We start from the raw sequence: 18,223 nt of genomic DNA on the forward strand, positions 1-18,223 counted from the left end.
CCCTAAGCCCATGCCTAATTTGACTAAGGCAAGGTTCCGGAGGATAGAAAGATACCTGGTTGCAGCGATCTTGAGGTTTTGTGGCTCCAGATTGACTCGAACCACCAACTTCTCAAACTGTCTCCGTCGCAGGACCAAAACCGATCAAGAAATCAAGCTTGCGATGAATCTCTTTCAACTCGTAATCACGCTCCGCGAATTTCTCACTTGTGCGATTCTCGGATTCGCGAATCTTGGTTCCCAAATCAGCTAACTGATCGTATATTTCTACGGAAGCTTGCTCCGACATCGAAAACTCCTTCACCGGTGTCAAAACTTGCTCCATCCCCATCGTGATCTTCTAATTTCTCCGATATAAGAAAATCCCCAATTTGTGTGAACACCTAATTTTCTCTTGCGTTCGATTCGATTGCAAATCACCAGCACACCAATTGATAGAATAGAAACACTCTTTGTATTGATGAATGACGATACACTGATAACGGAACTGTAACCGTAAGAGCCTTAGACGCAGCTAAGCATTACTCTCACTCTCAGAGATCACATACGACTCTGTTTCTCACACTTCACTAACAACATAACAGACTCTTTCTTATTTTCTAGCTTATATACATTTGTTTATCTCTCACGTGCCTACTCTTCTTCCACACGTGCTCCAACCTCCCTTTGTTTCCTCCTCACATAGACCCGATGGGGCTTATCACACAGCGCATTAGGCCTGGGTTTGGTGGTTCTGAGCATATCCAGTGAGATATTCACTCATGTGCGTGAATTTTGTGTGTAAATATGAACTATGAGTAAAATATCAAAACCCTTATTTGATATTTACTCATACTTCTATTTGCAACAACGTCTCATCCATGGTTTCCAGTAGCGTACCTAGGACTGATCCGCCGGTGATGGTTTATAAAAGGAACATTAGGGACACTATACTTGCTCGGCGAGAGCTTTCTAGCCTTCACTAATCTGGTCCAGCAAAGGTTTGACCACGTGAAAACTTCTGCAGGTCTTGATTACCAACTGTTTCAACCGTGACTGAGGAAGTGTAGGGGCGCATAAAACCAGATGTAGAGTTACGGTAAGCCAGGAGAGTTTGAGCACCTAACATGCCTTTGCTTGTTGGATTTACGCCCAAGCGATCCATAACTGAAGTGTAGAAACGAGTCTAACACTGGAAGGTCAATGCAAAGAACAGACGCTTTTGTCGTTGTTAAAGTTGTGAGAGTCGCATCTAGGTGAACTCCATCATCGCTTGTTGATCTAGTAAAGCATGGAGCCAGCACAAGAGTAAACACAAAACACACAAAAACAGTTCTTGAAGACGAAGGAAATGGTGATAAATTTTCCATAGTTTAAAACTCTTATATATCATACTTTATGATACAAAGAAACTTCAACTCAAAAATATTAGGTTTTTCCTATTCCTTTTAGTATTAACCAATGTTTTAAACCCGGACCGGACCGGCCGGTCGGACCGGTCTAACCGCGACCCTATAAATATTCCAGTTCGGATTACCTTAAAAACCGGAAACATAAAAAAATTGGAAAACCCCGCTTAAAACCCACAAACCGGTGGTTGAACCCGCGGGTCGAACCAGTGGATCGATCTCAAATTAATACATTTTATTTTTATCGCATTTCAAACTTAAACCAAATTGAAAATAAATGTTGTTCTTTATAAAAGAGTCACTTCATTATTTTATCTAATCATTAACGAAGTCTGGGAGAAATAACGTTTGATTTAATGAAATACAATTTTTATCTTATATTAAAAAACCAAATTTATTTTTTCTAAAACCAAGTCCTTAAAACAAAATAAAAATCTTTGAAAATGAAAATAAATAAGATTTTTTGGAAAACAAAAGATTCATGCTCCTTATCCTTAAAAAAAACTCATATGATGGTCAAAATATGGTGATGTATTCTATATCTCACTAGATAAGGTCCGCGTTATTACGCGGGTGAAAAAAAAAAATTTATTGAGAATATTTTTTTTTCCAACCAAATATTAATAAATTAAAATAGAACTCCAAGATTGGTTGCCAAACAGGAGGATAAGAGTTTACAAAAAACGATTCAGAAAGTAAAGATCTTGAAGACCGAGCAAGGCAATCTGCTCTTGAGTTGATGTCGCGGGGAATCTTGACTAGGGAGAAGGATGGGTAAAAAGTTCGGAGCTTCAAGAAATCCTCCAATAAATTCGAAAAAGCGGGCCAATCGTCTGGCAACTGCACCATCGCAACGAGCTCTGCACAATCCGTCTCGAAGGCCTGACAAACAACTCCAGCCGCTAGTAAGGACTCCGTTGCCCAGATCAGTGCTTGTAATTATGTGTGGAGAGGAGTAAGGCCTCGTCTGAGACTCCGAGCTCCCAAAAGAAGCGTGTAATCTTCACCATTGCAGCACCACCAACCCAGACCTGAAAAGGATCCGTACCTTTCCATGAACCATCAACCTGACAACGGATAGAAGAATCCTTCACCTCCACTAAAGGTGGAGGAAGCAGATTGCTCACTGAATAAGATTTGGCTTCCTCCCATAATAATTTATCAGTTGCCGCTTGATCTAAAATCTCAATTAGCTCTAGCTCAATGCCCTGGAAAACCTTTTTATTCCTATCTTTCCAAAGTGACCATAAAATCCAGGGGAGACTAGAAATGATGTCAGAAGTCCCGGATTGAGAAGTCGCCCTCCAAAATATGTAGTCTAAATTTGCATAGATAGAAGCATACGGAAAACCTCCCGATTCCAACAACACCGGGACCAACTCCCAAATACAACGCGACCGAGGACAAACAAACAGTGTGTGGTTTATAGTCTCCGTCTCCGTCTCCGAGTCACACCGCTTACACAAAGCATCACAACGGACTCCCCAATATGCAAGCCGTTCTAACACGGGAAAAGTACCCGAGGCAATTTGCCAGAAAAAATGTTGAATCTTCGGGGGTACATCTAATTTCCAGGACTGAGCCCGCAGAGAACTGCACGATGGCCCATACTCCACTTCCGCTATTAATTCTCGGGATAACCGATAACTTGACTTAACCGAGTACTTCCCAGACTTAGTATAATGCCATAATAATCTATCCGGTTGAGAAGTTTTACTAACCGGCAAACTCCGAATAAGTGGTATATCCACCGGATCAAAAAACTCCTCAAGAATAGGCAAATGCCAATCCTTTGTAACTGGATTAATTAAATGATTAACCATCAAACTCGGGAGCAAAAACCTCCTCCTACCATTCGCAGATCTTGGAGGAATATCCGGTAACCATGGATCTCGCCAAACCGAAATGGAACAACCAGAACCTACAGCCCATCGCGCTCCCTGTTCCACCAATCCCTTAGTTGAAAAAATACTCCGCCATGCAAAAGAAGGGTTATTCGGTTTCTATGCCATAAGAGGATGTTTGTTTCTGAAATACCGTCCTCTCATCACCCGAGCCATTAAAGAAGACGGATTATGAATTAACCGCCAAAATTGTTTGGCCAGCATAGCATCATTAAATTGTTCCAGAGCTCGGAAACCCAAGCCCCCTTGACTTTTATCTTTACATAATTCGTCCCACGCAACCCAATGCAAACCTCGAGCCTTATCATTAGATTTCCACCAAAAGGTGGAAATAGCACTCGTTAATTTAGATGTTAACGCCTGTGGCAATTTATAACATGACATAACAAGTGTTGGAAGTGCCAAAGCCACCGATTTAATCATAATTTCCTTGCCGCCTTTCGATAAGTGCTTTGCAGACCAACCATTTACTCGATCATCCAAACGATCCTTGACATAGCTAAAAACCTTCGTTTTCGAGCCCTGCAGGTTTTCAGGAATGCCCAAATAAGAACCCATACCGCCCTCCTTAGAAATACCCATAACGGATTTCAACTGAGATCGTATATCCGGAGGGACCTTCTTACCAAACATGATAGATGACTTTTCCAGATTAACTTCTTGTCATGAGGCTTTACCATAATTACCTATTATATCCATTACCGTCCTACATTCAGTCGCCTCTGCCTTACAAAAGAACAAGCTACCATCAGAAAATAACAAATGCGAAACAGTAGGACTACTACGGGCAATGGAAATACCCGTTAATTTCTGCTCCCTTTCAGCCTTTTTAATATTTGCTATCAATACCTCTGTACAAAGTATAAATAAATATGGTGACAAAGGATCCCCTTGACGTAATCCTCTATGAGGTCTAATAAAACCACGAGGTTGACCATTCAGAAGAACTTGATACGACACTGACGAGACACACCACATGATCCATGAAATCCATTTTCTATCAAATCCTAATTGAACCATAACCGCCTCCAAAAAATCCCACTCAACCCGATCATATGCCTTACTCATATCCGTTTTGAAAGCGAGAAACTCCGAAGTACACCGACGATTAGTATTTAGCCCATGGAACATCTCCTGAGCTACCAAAATATTATCTGTAATTAAACGACCAGAAACAAAGGCTGATTGAGAATAATTAAGTAGTAGTTTTAATATACATGTTTTTAGATTTTATCTTGTAACATTTTAATATTGAATATGAACCTCTCATATTTCATTTTAATACTTTCTCAGTTCCATTATATAAGAGTTTTAAAGCTTTTTTGCTCTATTTTATAATAGTTTCTCAAATTTCTATGTACAATTTTTACTAATATAACAATTTATGACTATTTGAACTATGCAGTATATTTCGGGAAAACGATCTATTTTCCCACAAAAAATATCACATCAAACTAGATAGAGCTTAATTTTTGATCGCGTGCTAGTTGTCCTTGAGAAAGTAGTTCTCCATCTTTCTCTCCCTTCCCCAAATATTTAGGTTTTATCGGTTTATGAACTACAAACCACAAACCACAATGACAGATTCAACGATGAATTCTCGATTTGGGTTTAATCAAAACCGATGAAGCTCTGATTGTGAAGCAGATCAAAGCGTAGAGGTAGAATAAGATGAAGAGATGAACCACTGCGAAATAGATCTATAGCCAGTTAGCCACCAATCACCATCACCATCACCAGTCACCATTACCGGAGAAAGCCAACAGAAAAAAATCATCATGTTCTTCTTTTTTCTTTTAGTTTGTATATATATACATTAAAAGTCAATAACATAATAATAATTTGTTTATAGTTTTGGAATTTTTTAAAATTAATTTGATTGTAATTTTAAAATGATTTAAAGAGAAATTAATACCAATTTTTTATTTGTTTTAAACCAAATTTTTATTAAGGGTAGATTTGGAATTAAAAAAATCTGGACACAAAATGTGAGTTATCTAGGGAATAAAAACTTAATTGGGTTATCATAGTTATTTCTTATAAAATGGAGGTTATCCTGGATAAATTTCTCTTGTTTTAATTAATTGAATTCAGTTTAGATTAGGTTAGATTTGGTTTATTATTTTATTTAGTTGGTTCAGTAAATAGTGAACCGAGCAAAACCGATGTTTGTGGGTAATTAGGTGAAAACTATGTTTCAAAGGAGATATAAATCTTGAACTATGGAGTCGGAGAGATATAGATTGAGAAATATTTTCTCGGAGATTTATAGCACTTGGTAATAGATTGAGCTCTATCTTGCTTGATATGATACTTCTCCTGGAGAAATAGATCGTTTTCCCAAATACTTTCCAGTTGGTTGAAGTTTTATAAATGACATAATATTTCTTGTTTATTAATCTTTGTGTTTTTATCCAAAAACTCTTATAGGACATGGAATACCATTTAAATATCTATACCATCGTAATAAACCATATTTTAAGTTTAATTATACATTTCATCTTAATGCATAGAACTAAATATTTTATATCAAACAAAATTAATAAATCATATCAAGTCTATATCTTAGTAAGAATTGAAAGTACAAATAAAAACTAACAAAATATAATTCGCAAAAAAAAACTGAATCAAGATTATTTAAGATATATTTTTATGTTGTTATCTCATAAGTACTAATTTAACCTCATGTCATAATCAATTTTAAATAAGTGAAATTTATAAAATAAAAAAATTTATAAAGAGATAGAGACATTCTCATCAAATAACTGAAGAATCATTCCTATAAATTATAATTTATTTCGAATTATCTTATGTTTTAACATATGCATTACAAAAATACATGTGTTGAAATTATAAAATAAAACATAAAAAATATTAATAATATTCTTAATTGAATTTTTAAAAATGATAAATTTTTAATCTAAAATAAATTTCATCGTTAGACATTCAGTTTAGTAATTACATTTAACTATCTATTTCATCGTAAAACCATAATTCACTTCTTCATGAATTAGAGTTTAAAAAAAAACTTTAAAACATAATATGAGCATCATATGAGATAATATGTATATTGGTTAGTATTTTAAATTTAACAATAAATATAATCAGTAAAAAAATCAGTTAACATCCACAAAAATTTTGGAAATCCAAAAATATCCTATATATTATTTTTCTATATGTCATAATTTCATAAGTAATACTTTTGTCAATTTTCATCAATTAAAAAATTCATTCCTACAAACTCATTTTTTTTCAGGTTTCCCATATTACTACATGCATTAAAATCTTGAAAATAAAACATGTAAAACTATATTAATACACATCATGTATTGAAAATTTTTCTTTTTAATTTTATTATTCTTTTAAGGTTTTGTGTACTTACTTACAGTAAAAAAATTATATTACAATGATAAATACAATTTATATCCAACTAAAATTATGTTAAATAATTTTTATAAATTGTAGATTTCAAGTAATTTTTATAAATTATTGGTTGAATAACAAGAGATTGTGTATTATTTTAAATGATTTTATATGAATGTCAAGTTGAATAACATTGAATTTTGAAAGATTTTTAAAAATTCTCAATTGAATAACAAGTGATTTTAGGAATACTTTAAAATCTTTTAGAATGTCAAGTTTAATACCTCCCTCTATATTCTTTACCAATTTTTTGAATTGTTCGAATATAATAAATCAAATGTTAATTTAGTTAAACTAATTTGATTTTGATAAAAAGAAACAAAATAGTGTGATATTTAATCTTAAAAAAATTATAAACCTGCAAGAAAAATGAATATAAAAAATAAAATTAGAATTATAAAATAAATTAAAATTAAGACTTTAAAAAAAAAAAATTCTAAAAACCAGTTAGTTCTTTAAAACTGAAGAATTTGAATGTAAACCAAACAGATATGGCCAAGCGAAGAACTTCTTGTTATTAGGAAATAAATAAAAATAAATGAGTTGTAGTCTTGTCATTCATTTTCAATATTCCATTTACCTTCTATAATTATTCATTATAAACAACTGTCAACATTTGGAAGATATATGCCATAAAGTAAAACATCAACTTACGGAAATTAAGATTTGTTTCCTTTATAAAATTTATAAAATAAGTGATTATTTTTAACAAAAATAAACAATAATCTCTAAACCTTTTTTTGTTTTTTTGGCTCCCTTTTAGTTTTCATGGTTTAGGTTCGGATTGTTTTTTATGACAGACTGACAGAGCACTCGATAAGTCTCTCCCGTTGGTTCTAATATACTTCCTTATATTACTATTCTATTTCTGCCAAAATCTTACAATCACCTTATTAACAAAAAAAATATTGAAGATTTGCAAAAAGTAAAAACCTCCATTAGAGCCAAAAAGTAATCCAGAGAAAAAAAAAATGAAGTCTATTAACTATGGGTATCTGCTCCTTTTGATAATTATAGCTTTTGCCTGTTTTCAATCAGTTCAAGCTCAATCTCAACCAGGTTCTTACTCTATTTCATGAAAGCTTGATATGTTTTACGAAATCCTATTAAATATCTCTTTTTAATTATCATATCTAATCTAATCATGAACAGGATTTATTAGCTTGGATTGTGGATTAGTCCCTAAAAACACAAGCTACACCGAGAAGACAACGAATATAACATACATATCAGACGCCGATTATATCGACAGCGGATTAATCGGGAGTATCAATGATTCATGCAAGACAGTGTTACAGCAACAGACTTGGACCGTAAGAAGCTTCCCTGAAGGTGTAAGAAACTGTTACAACTTCAATCTTAAAGCTAATCTCAAATATCTGATTAGAGGAACTTTTGTCTATGGGAATTATGATGGTTTGAATCAAATACCCAAGTTTGATCTTTACATTGGTCCTAATAAATGGACTTCTGTTATATTGGAAGGAGTAGCTAATGCTACGATCTTGGAGATGATCCATGTCTTACCACAAGACCGTCTACAAGTTTGTCTTGTCAAAACAGGGACAACGACACCGTTTATATCGGCGTTAGAACTTCGTCAGTTGGACAATAATACTTATGTTACCAAAAGTGGATCGTTGATGTCTTTCGCCAGAATTTACTTTCCAAAGACTGCATCGTTCCTAAGGTAAAAAGAACATTAGGCTTAAATTGTTTCAGATGTTCACTTATAAATTTATTTTAGTTTTTATATAATCCAGTTTTCTTCATATAACTGAATAAGAATTTTCCGTTTGCTTTTCCTGTTTACCGCTTTTGTTTTTCGTTTACATTTAAAATTAATATTTTAGTGATGAATGAATATATTATATAATCCAGTTGATTTAACAACATGAAACCTTTTTTTTTTAATTTGTCTTTCTCATTAGGTATGATGAAGACTTGTATGACCGAGTTTGGGTTCCATTCAGCCAAAATGAAACGGTTTCGTTAAGCACCGATCTACTGGTCGATACAAGTACCAATTCCTACAATGTGCCTCAAAATGTGGCGAATTCCGCAATTACTCCTTCGAAAGCTACTCTTCCGCTCAGCATATGGTGGGATCTCCAAAACATCAATGCACAGATATATATATACATGCATTTTGCAGAAATCCAGAAGCTTAAATCTAACGAGGCAAGAGAGTTCAACATTACTTATAATGGTGGTCAGGTTTGGGAAAGTTACTTTAGACCTAACAATCTCAGCATTACAACAATCTTTAGCGAAACAGCAATGAGTTCTCCAGATGGGTTTTTCAATTTCACTTTTACAATGACCAAAAACTCTACTCTTCCTCCACTTATCAATGGCCTTGAGGTTTATACCGTTGTAGAAAATTTACTGCACGAGACATACCAAGATGAAGGTAAATCATTTAAAACCCACTTTTCTTTTAACGAATTTTTATCTTCTTTCAATTTATTTAAATTTTAGGCAGTTTTATTTGTATTGTGCAAAAGTAAAAAATTGTTTCTACTCTATCCAATACCTCGTGCATGCTTTGTTTGTTTATTCTTTAATTTTTTTTTTTCTTTCCTCTTTGACTATCAGTTTCTGCTATGATGAACATCAAGAAAACATATGGTTTGAGTAAAAAGATAAGTTGGCAAGGAGATCCATGTTCTCCTAAAATATATCGATGGGAAGGTGTGAATTGCAGTTATTTGGACTCTAATCAACCTCTGATCACATCCTTGTATGTTTTCTTTTCAATTCATTTATTTACATTTCATAAGTTTGTTTTTCTTCTTTTTTTTCTTCTGACTCTGTACAACATTATAGGAACTTGGCAGCAAGTCGATTGACCGGTATCATAACACCTGATATATCTAGTCTCATACAATTAAGGGAACTGTAAGCATCTTGTAACTATACAACGCGTATAAATCTTAACAATATGATATAATCGTCATATTTGTTTCCACAATGCACAGAGATCTATCAAATAATGATTTATCAGGAGGGATTCCAAATTTTCTAGCTGATATGAAGATGTTGACACTAATGTGAGTTTCTATTTTTTTTTTTTTTTTTTTAAACTTTTTACTCATTCTGTTCTTGTTTTCTTGGTTTTCTTGAATTAGTTTTTTTGCTTTCTCAGAAACTTAAGAGGAAACCCGAAGCTGAATCTCACCATTCCAGATTCTATTCAGGGAAGGATAACGAACAAATCTTTAACTCTACTGTAAGATGTTTTTTCAACTTTTTTTTTTACTTCGTCTCTAAGTCATGGAATGTATGATTACATAATCTCATTTTTTCCCTCCCATTCACTTTTAATGACTGCAGTATAGATGAAATCCCGAGTAGCAAAAAACCTCGTATCAAGTTTCCTTTGGTTGCTATCTTAGCTTCAGTGGCCTGCGTTATCGCATTTCTAGCTATCTTTATCATATGTTTCATCTTTAGAAGGGAAAAACAGAGAGGTATTAACATCAGTAACATTAATGGAAAACAAAACAGTTTTTATTGTTGTTGTATTGATCTTTATTATATTGCTCATCTTTACCATTATAACAGCTCCAAGTAATGAGAACAGATCATCCAATCAATCAATCGGAACAAAGGAGCGGAAGTTTACGTATTCTGAGATACTAAAGATGACAAATAACTTTGAGAGAGTTCTTGGTAAAGGAGGATATGGAAGAGTGTATTATGGAAACTTGGATGGCACTCAAGTAGCTGTAAAAATGCTCTTTCATTCATCAGCTGATCAAGATTATAAACATTTCAAAGCTGAGGTAACATGTAAATCAGAAATATATCCATTTTAGTCTTTTGTTTTGAAATGGAAATTAATTTTCTAATCTTTCTTAGGTTGAGCTTCTTTTAAGAGTTCATCACAGACATTTGGTGGGACTTGTGGGTTATTGTGATGATGGAGATAACTTGGCTTTGATTTACGAATACATGGCAAATGGAGACTTGAGGGAGAATATGTCAGGTAAACACTTTACCTATAAGATAATCTAATTTGGTGGAATTCGTACTAAAAAAAAAAAATTGAAATTCGGTATAGAAAACCGATGTGGACATGTTCTAACTTGGGAAAACAGAATGCAAATAGCTATGGAGGCAGCACAAGGTGATGAAATAATGAAAATTCTTGCTTATATTCTGATTTTAATGTCTTGAATAAAGTTGAAATAAAATTATAACAAATTGTTAACAGGATTGGAGTATCTACATAATGGAAGTAGACCACCTATGGTCCATAGAGATGTGAAACCTACTAACATTCTGTTGAATGAGCTGTTTCAAGCGAAACTAGCTGATTTTGGACTCTCTAGGTCTTCTCCCGTTGATGGTGAATCTTACGTATCAACAATCGTTGCAGGAACACCTGGTTACTTAGACCCTGAGTGAGTAAAATCAATCAGTTATAATCATAAAAAATTATGAAATGCAATATCTATAGTTAAAAATTTTTTTCAGGTACTATAGAACAAACTTGCTAAGTGAGAAGACTGATGTGTACAGCTTTGGGGTAGTTTTGTTAGAAATCATCACAAACCAGCCTGTGATTGATTCAAACCGGGTGAAAGCGCATATTACAGAATGGGTTGGATTCATGCTCATGAAAGGGGACATCAGGAATATTATCGACCCGAAACTGATGGGGGAATTCGATACAAACGGTGTGTGGAAGGCTGTGGAGTTGGCTTTGGCTTGTGTAAACCCTACCTCAAACCGTAGACCAACAATGACACATGCTGTGATGGAGCTAAAAGAGTGTTTGGACTCTGAAATTGCCAGGAAACAAGGGAGTCAAGAGATGTATTCAATAAATTCTATTGAATTAAGCTTCTCTCCTACTTCTACATTCTCACCTGGACCGAGGTGAATTGAGAATAATCCATTGAACCCAATGATGTCTTATTGAATTTGATGTCTTATGAACTCAATGATTGTTTAAAGAATCCATTAAAGTTTTTAGTTATCTGGAACTGAAAACACATTACATTCTTTATGAATCTAGCAAGTGGTATCTTGGGTAACAAGAAATCAATATGAAAGTACTCCACAGGGCACAGGTTATGTAAATTTTTACATTCTTTTCAAGTTATGTATTTCCTGAAATCAAAAGAAAGATGTTTAATTATCTAGTATAATAAAATAGTAAATGTATTGATGAAAATTACTAAAAACCTGAAAAATGCCAACACATGTAATTTTAATTTTAAAACAAAAGAGAATTAAAAAGAATTTGTGAGGATGTATAAATATTAATTTGATAAGTACTAGAAGCCTTTAAAAAAATTTCTCTTATTTTTTTTAACGAGAATCCTTTGAAATTTCTTCTAATCATACTTATATTAAACCAAAATTAATTTACAAAAGATACCTCGCGGCTCACAGATTTGTTATCTAGTTTACCTAATTTCTCTTCCGTATCTTGTTATCCACCTAATCGTGTTTCTTTATACTTTTTTAACAAAACTCTTTACATGAATAGCAGAAAGTTTCAGTTTTCATTCTCTGATTTTTCGGGATTTTACGCGTTATTCCTTAAACAGAAGATTTTATGGCGATATGGCGAATATCCATCAAATCCTTTCTGGCTTTGCTCGTTATTCTTAAAGGGTTTCGACGCGCCGCCGCTCCTCCTGTATTCTTATTTAGGGTTCAGAGAGAGTGGTCCTGATATTGGATTATTCTTACTTCTAATGGCGGAACATCTCAATCTGGCGATGGAATCACTGATTATTGCAGACGAAAGCCCTGTGGTTTTGACGGAGGAACCTGAGTTCACTGCAGGGGTGGAGAACAAACTCAGTCTTATGGGTAGACTTCTGAATCCGACAAGTCAAAACATGGCAAAGATGATAATGAAGATGCCAAGAGTGTGGGGGGTCTATGACAGAGTTCGGGGCGTCGCTCTGACGAAGGACCGGTTCCAGTTCATTTTCCAGTATGAAGCTGATATAGCAAGAATCATGAAAACGGGTTTCTGGACTTTCGATGAATGGGGTCTGATACTCGAACGCTGGGTGGAGTCCCCACCGCCAACCTTCCTCTCTACCTGTGCGGTCTGGATCCGGCTGAGCAATATCCCAGTCAATTACCTCACCATCAAAACCATCCAAACCATTGCGGAGAGAATAGGGCATGTGAAGGAAATTGCCTTTGATCCGGAGAAGTCACAATATAATGCCTTTGTGCGTGTCAAAGTGATCCTAGATGTGTCTAACCCACTGTTTGATTCCAAATCCCTACAACTCCCAAAAGGTGGTTCTGCAGTGGTGGAGATCGACTACGAGAGAGTGCGGAAGCGTTGCTTTCATTGCCTGCGACTCACCCATGACAAACAACACAGTCCTTTCTTGCGACAAGGTACGAAAGTGAAGGACTCTCCTCAGCAACGGACAGAGTCTGAACACGCAGCCAGAGCCTCTACACGAGATAATCGCTTCCCCAAAGATTTGGTGAACGCAGTTCTGCCTCTGTTAAAGCCATCCATACCCCCTGGTTTCTCCCCCAGGTCCAATGTCGTAGCCCCGGAGGTGTTGGCGGAAATGCGGAACTATCTGTTGTCTGGGGATCCGTTGCTGATAGGTCAGAGGGAGCAAACTTTGAAGTCTACCCTTGAGGGAATTGCACATGACTCCCAAGCCCAAAGCTCTCTGTTGAGGTTGGAGGCCCCTCCCTCCTTCACCACTAGCCTGGACAAGGGGAAGGGTCTAGTGTTTGGTTATCCGAATCAGGAGGCTTCGTTACCCCAGCTTCCGAAGTCGACAGGCCAAGATGTTAACGCGTTGTCTCTCCCAGGCAGAGAAATAGTTCATGACTCCCCTCAACTTTCAGCGCCTGAAGGATTTCATATGGGAGCAAGGGGCGGAAACACGAGAGGTGGAAAGATCAAACGAGGTACAAATTCGAGGAAGCCCTCCTCCTGGAGAAGGAGACAGTCAGCAGTTGGGAATGCTGCGAGAAGTGAATCAGTTGGGACCTCGGGAGATATCTATGAAAGTGTGTTACGGGGAGGTTTCTCAAAACGTAAGGCCGAGGACGGTAATGAAGTGACCTCGAAGATACTGAAAAAGGATGCGTTAGTGATGAGAGAAACAGATCCTTTGACTCCTGCTGGTTCTATGCTGCGTCAGAACCCTCTGGTTCCCTCTGATGCAACCTCTCTCTCCGATACCCATGCTGCTCAACATAAGGGTTTGGTGGTTTGCCAGAAACCACCCAATCCTCAATGAGTATAACCAGTTGGAACTGTCAGGGGATGGGGAGCACCTCGGCAGTTCGACGTCTACAGGAAATGCATCGTGAACATTTCCCAGACTTTTTGTTCCTCCTGGAAACAAAAAATTCCAGTGAACACGTTTTGGGTGTTAAAGAGTGGTTGGGGTACGATAAGGTCCATATCGTTGACCCCGTTGGCTTGAGCGGCGGGCTTGCGTTGTTCTGGAAGGATACGTACACGGTAGAAGTGTTTCAGTCTGACTCTCGCATAATAGACACAAGGATCTCTGCGGGCTCCTTAGTCTTCTATGTCAGCTTCGTGTATGGGGATCCAGCCAGACACCTTCGAGCAGAGGTATGGGAAAGGTTAACTAGAATTGGAGTCCAGAGAGATGAAGCGTTGATGCTTACGGGGGACTTCAATGAGATTATGGACAATTCGGAAAAAGTGGGGGGGCCAAGTCGACCTGAATGGTCTTTCTATCCCTTTCGAACAATGGCACGCAGTTCAAGATCAAAGAAATACCAAGCTTCGGAAACAGATTGTCCTGGGGAGGTAAAAGGGAGAATGTTTGGGTCCAGTGCAGACTAGATAGAAGCTTTGGTAATGCGGAATGGTTCACTCTATTTCCTAGAGCCAAAACTGAATACTTAGAGATGATGGGGTCGGATCATAGGCCCATCCTCACCAGACTGGTGGGAGAGGACACTTGTCATAGAGGCAGGTTCTGCTTCGATAAACGCCTGATAAACAAACCGGAGACAGAGGAGATTATTAAGAAGCACTGGCGTTTACATTCAGTGGGAGCAGGAGAATCAGTGACTGCTCGTTTACTAAGGTGTCGGAGAGCCTTATCCAAGTGGAAGCGCCTAGCTCCTACAAACTCCCATACACGGATCACTCAACTCAAAAAGGACCTGGAAACGGAGTCTACAAAAATGTTTCCAAACTTCCAACGTCTGCAAGGCATTAAGTGGGATCTCAACAAGGCTTTCAGGGAGGAGGAAATCTATTGGAAACAGAAGAGTCGTCAGAAGTGGTTGAGGGAAGGAGATAGAAACACTACCTTCTTTCATGGAAGTGTGAAGTACAAGAGATTAAAAAACAGAGTGATCTCCCTATTAGACAAGCATGGACTCGAAGCCTATGAGGAAGGTTCTAAGGGTAGTATTGCGGTGGAGTTTTTCTCGGAGTTATTCACCTCTTCCAACCCGACTGGCTTTGAGGATGTGCTGGAAGGAATGGAACCGCGGGTTACAGAGGAGATGAATCTTAAACTGACGTCTCTAATCACTGCTCTTGAGATTAAACAAGCGGCGTTCAAAGTACAAGGAGATAGTGCTCCGGGGATTGATGGATGGACTGGCACGTTCTTCAAACAGTATTGGAACACCATTGGAAAGGAGATAGTGTCGGAGGTGGAACAGTTTTTCCAGAGTGGCACCATGCTGCAAGATTGGAACCACACACAAATCTGCCTTATTCCTAAGAAACCAAACGCGAATGCGATGACGGACATGCGTCCTATCAGTCTTTGCTCGGTGTTGTATAAGATAGTGTCAAACGTTTTATGTACGCGGCTGAAGAGATGCCTCCCTAAGCTGGTATCTGAGACTCAAGGAGCCTTTGTGTCTGGTCGCCTCATATCTGATAATATACTCATCGCGCATGAGATCATACATGCCTTACGGACTAACTCCAAGTTCAATAAAGATATGATAGCCATCAAGACTGACATGTCAAAGGCATACGACCGGGTCGAGTGGGACTTCCTGGAGCACTTATTTGTGAAAATGGGTTTCAATAGCACATGGATTCAGTGGATCATGTCCTGTGTCAGATCAGTCTCTTATACGGTGCTCATTAACGGAAGCAGCCACGGGTTTGTTAAACCAAGTCGAGGGATTCGCCAGGGGGACCCTTTATCCCCTTTCTTGTTCATCCTATGCGCGGAGGCGCTAGTGCATCTTATGCAACGACGTCATGAACAACAACGGTTAACGGGCTTCCAGTTCAATGAGTCCTGCCCATCAGTTCAGCATTTACTATTCGCAGACGATAGCCTCTTTATCTGCAAGGCGAACAAAGAGGAATGTGAGGAAGTGCTGAATTGTCTGAGCTTGTATGGCAAGGCTTCTGGACAGGTGATCAACTTTGCTAAGTCGACGGTCACGTTCGGTGGTAAAGCGTCATACGACACTAAAGAATTGGTGAAAACCACTCTTGGTATAAGGAATGAAGGCGGCTCTGGATCCTATCTCGGCCTACCTGAATGCTTCAGTGGGTCTAAACAGGCTTTACTAGCCTTCATTGGGGAGAAACTCCAAGGCAGACTTCATGGGTGGTTTGCTAAGTCCTTATCGCTCGGGGGAAAGGAAGTTTTACTTAAGTCCATCGCCATGGCCTTACCTGTTTACGCCATGTCCTGCTTCAGGCTGAGTAAAAACCTCTGTCGTAAACTAACCAGTGCAATGACAGAGTTTTGGTGGAGCCATTGTGAGGGACAAAGGAACATCGCCTGGGTGGCATGGGCAAAGCTTTGCAAGGCTAAGAGTGAAGGTGGTCTGGGCTTCAAAGACTTAAGTGACTTCAATCAGGCTCTGCTTGCTAAACAGTCCTGGAGGATGCTTAATAACCCGACTTCATTGGTAGCACGTTTCTTTAAGAGTCGCTACTTTCGCTACAAGTCTATTCTTGACTGTGGGACTGGCTCCCGGCCGTCTTACGCGTGGCGAAGCATACTTCAGGGACGTGACCTACTGAAAAAAGGGCTGCTAAAGGTCATCGGAGATGGCAGTAATACTCTGGTATGGCAGGAGAAATGGATACAGGAAGAACATCCACGGGCTCCTTACCGTGCTCAAATTTTCTTTGACGTCCGCCTTAAAGTCTCAGACCTGCGAGACCCGAGTACTGGACATTGGGATGTCTCGAAAATTGAGAATCTCTTTCCCCCTGGTGACGCAAACCGAATCCTCGCAATGAAGTTAGCAGTAGGCCAACCCGACAGATTCATCTGGCCTTATAATAAAGCTGGTGCCTATACTGTTAAGAGTGGATACTGGCTGTCCAGAACTTTGCCTTCACTCTATGAGAAACCGCCAGAGGAGTTAATTAGGTCTAACAAACTGAAAGCTAAGGTATGGAGGTTGAAGACAGTTCCTAAAATTAAATCCTTCTTGTGGAGAATGCTTTCAGGTGCTTTAGCGGTTGCTGATAGACTTGCGTGTAGGGGTATTAGCATTGATCTGCGATGTCCTGTTTGCGGTGATGCGAGGGAAACTATAAGCCACACATTGTTTGGATGTCATGTAGCCCGACAGGCCTTTGCTTTAGCCAATGTTCCGTTACCGTCGGGGGGTTTCTCTGAGAGTAGTGTAGAGAACAACTGGGAGCATCTCGAAAAGGTGATTCAAGATACAGCTGCTCCTGAGGAAATTAGATCAGTGATCCCATGGCTTTTATGGAACGTTTGGAAGTATAGAAATACAGTGGTGTTTCAGGGCAAACAGGGTGAGGTGCAAGAGATTGTGATCAAGGCTTATCAAGACGCGTTACAGTGGAAGGATGCTCAGCGACAGGAGGAGCTGTTAGTACCCAAGAATTATAAGGGTGGGGAAACAGTTGAGAGTAGATGAAGTAGACCCCCTCCTAACATTGTCAAGTGTAACGTCGCTCTGTCCTGGGTGAACTCTTCGTCTATGTTTGGTGGGGCTTGGATAAGTAGAGATCATAACGGACAGGTGGTCCATCATGCCCGTGAGGCTTTTACGCGGTCTAAGTCTATTTGTGAGGCGGGATTAAGATGTGTGTTATGGACGGTGTCTGCTCTGAGGGATCTTCATGTAGCGAGGGTCATCATAGCCATCGACAGTGCCCAAGTTGTTGAAGCAATCACGAATCCTCATAACTGGCCTCGGTTTGGCCTCTTGTTGCAGGAAATACAACAGCTTATTGAGGGCTTTGAGTCGTGGGACTGTGAGACTGTAGGACGATCAGCGAATCAAGCTGCTGTGGCTATAGCTAAGAGCGTGACGCGGGAAAATAGGTTTCAGTCGTACTTGGCCTTAGGAGGCCCCTCGTGGCTACACGACCTTATCTCTGCAGATGACTAAAGTGGTTTCAAATGGTGCTTGACTGCGGTTCACAATGGTTGGAGAGCGACTTCGCTTCATCAGCAATCATTCGCAGCTTTTGTTTCCTTGCTTTCTATTTTATTTCCTTTCGAGTTTTTCCTTTACCTTTCTATCGTTGTACTATCAGACGGCAAA

At 38.3% G+C, this 18,223-nt stretch overlaps 2 protein-coding genes across 2 annotated transcripts; both read left to right on the forward strand.

Moving 5' to 3' along the window:
* Positions 1–7,508: 7,508 nt before the first annotated feature.
* On the forward strand, positions 7,509–11,728 carry LOC104751886 (putative LRR receptor-like serine/threonine-protein kinase At1g51860). The gene is made up of 13 exons (XM_087477322.1): positions 7,509–7,774; positions 7,868–8,405; positions 8,647–9,128; positions 9,314–9,458; positions 9,545–9,616; positions 9,697–9,768; positions 9,864–9,947; positions 10,052–10,188; positions 10,283–10,503; positions 10,580–10,706; positions 10,782–10,847; positions 10,935–11,124; positions 11,198–11,728. The coding sequence occupies exons 1-13, from the start codon at positions 7,687–7,689 to the stop codon at positions 11,604–11,606; spliced, it is 2,631 nt and encodes an 876-aa protein (XP_087333448.1). The 5' UTR covers positions 7,509–7,686; the 3' UTR covers positions 11,607–11,728.
* A 5,925-nt stretch (positions 11,729–17,653) lies between these two features.
* On the forward strand, positions 17,654–18,067 carry LOC104751896 (uncharacterized). The gene has a single exon (XM_087468609.1). It carries the CDS (start codon positions 17,654–17,656, stop codon positions 18,065–18,067), a length of 414 nt encoding a protein of 137 aa, XP_087324735.1.
* Positions 18,068–18,223: the final 156 nt, after the last annotated feature.

This window comes from Camelina sativa, chromosome 2, assembly GCF_030686135.1.
Source record: "Camelina sativa cultivar CO46 ecotype springtype chromosome 2, ASM3068613v1".
In the NCBI taxonomy this organism is placed as follows: domain Eukaryota; kingdom Viridiplantae; phylum Streptophyta; class Magnoliopsida; order Brassicales; family Brassicaceae; genus Camelina; species Camelina sativa.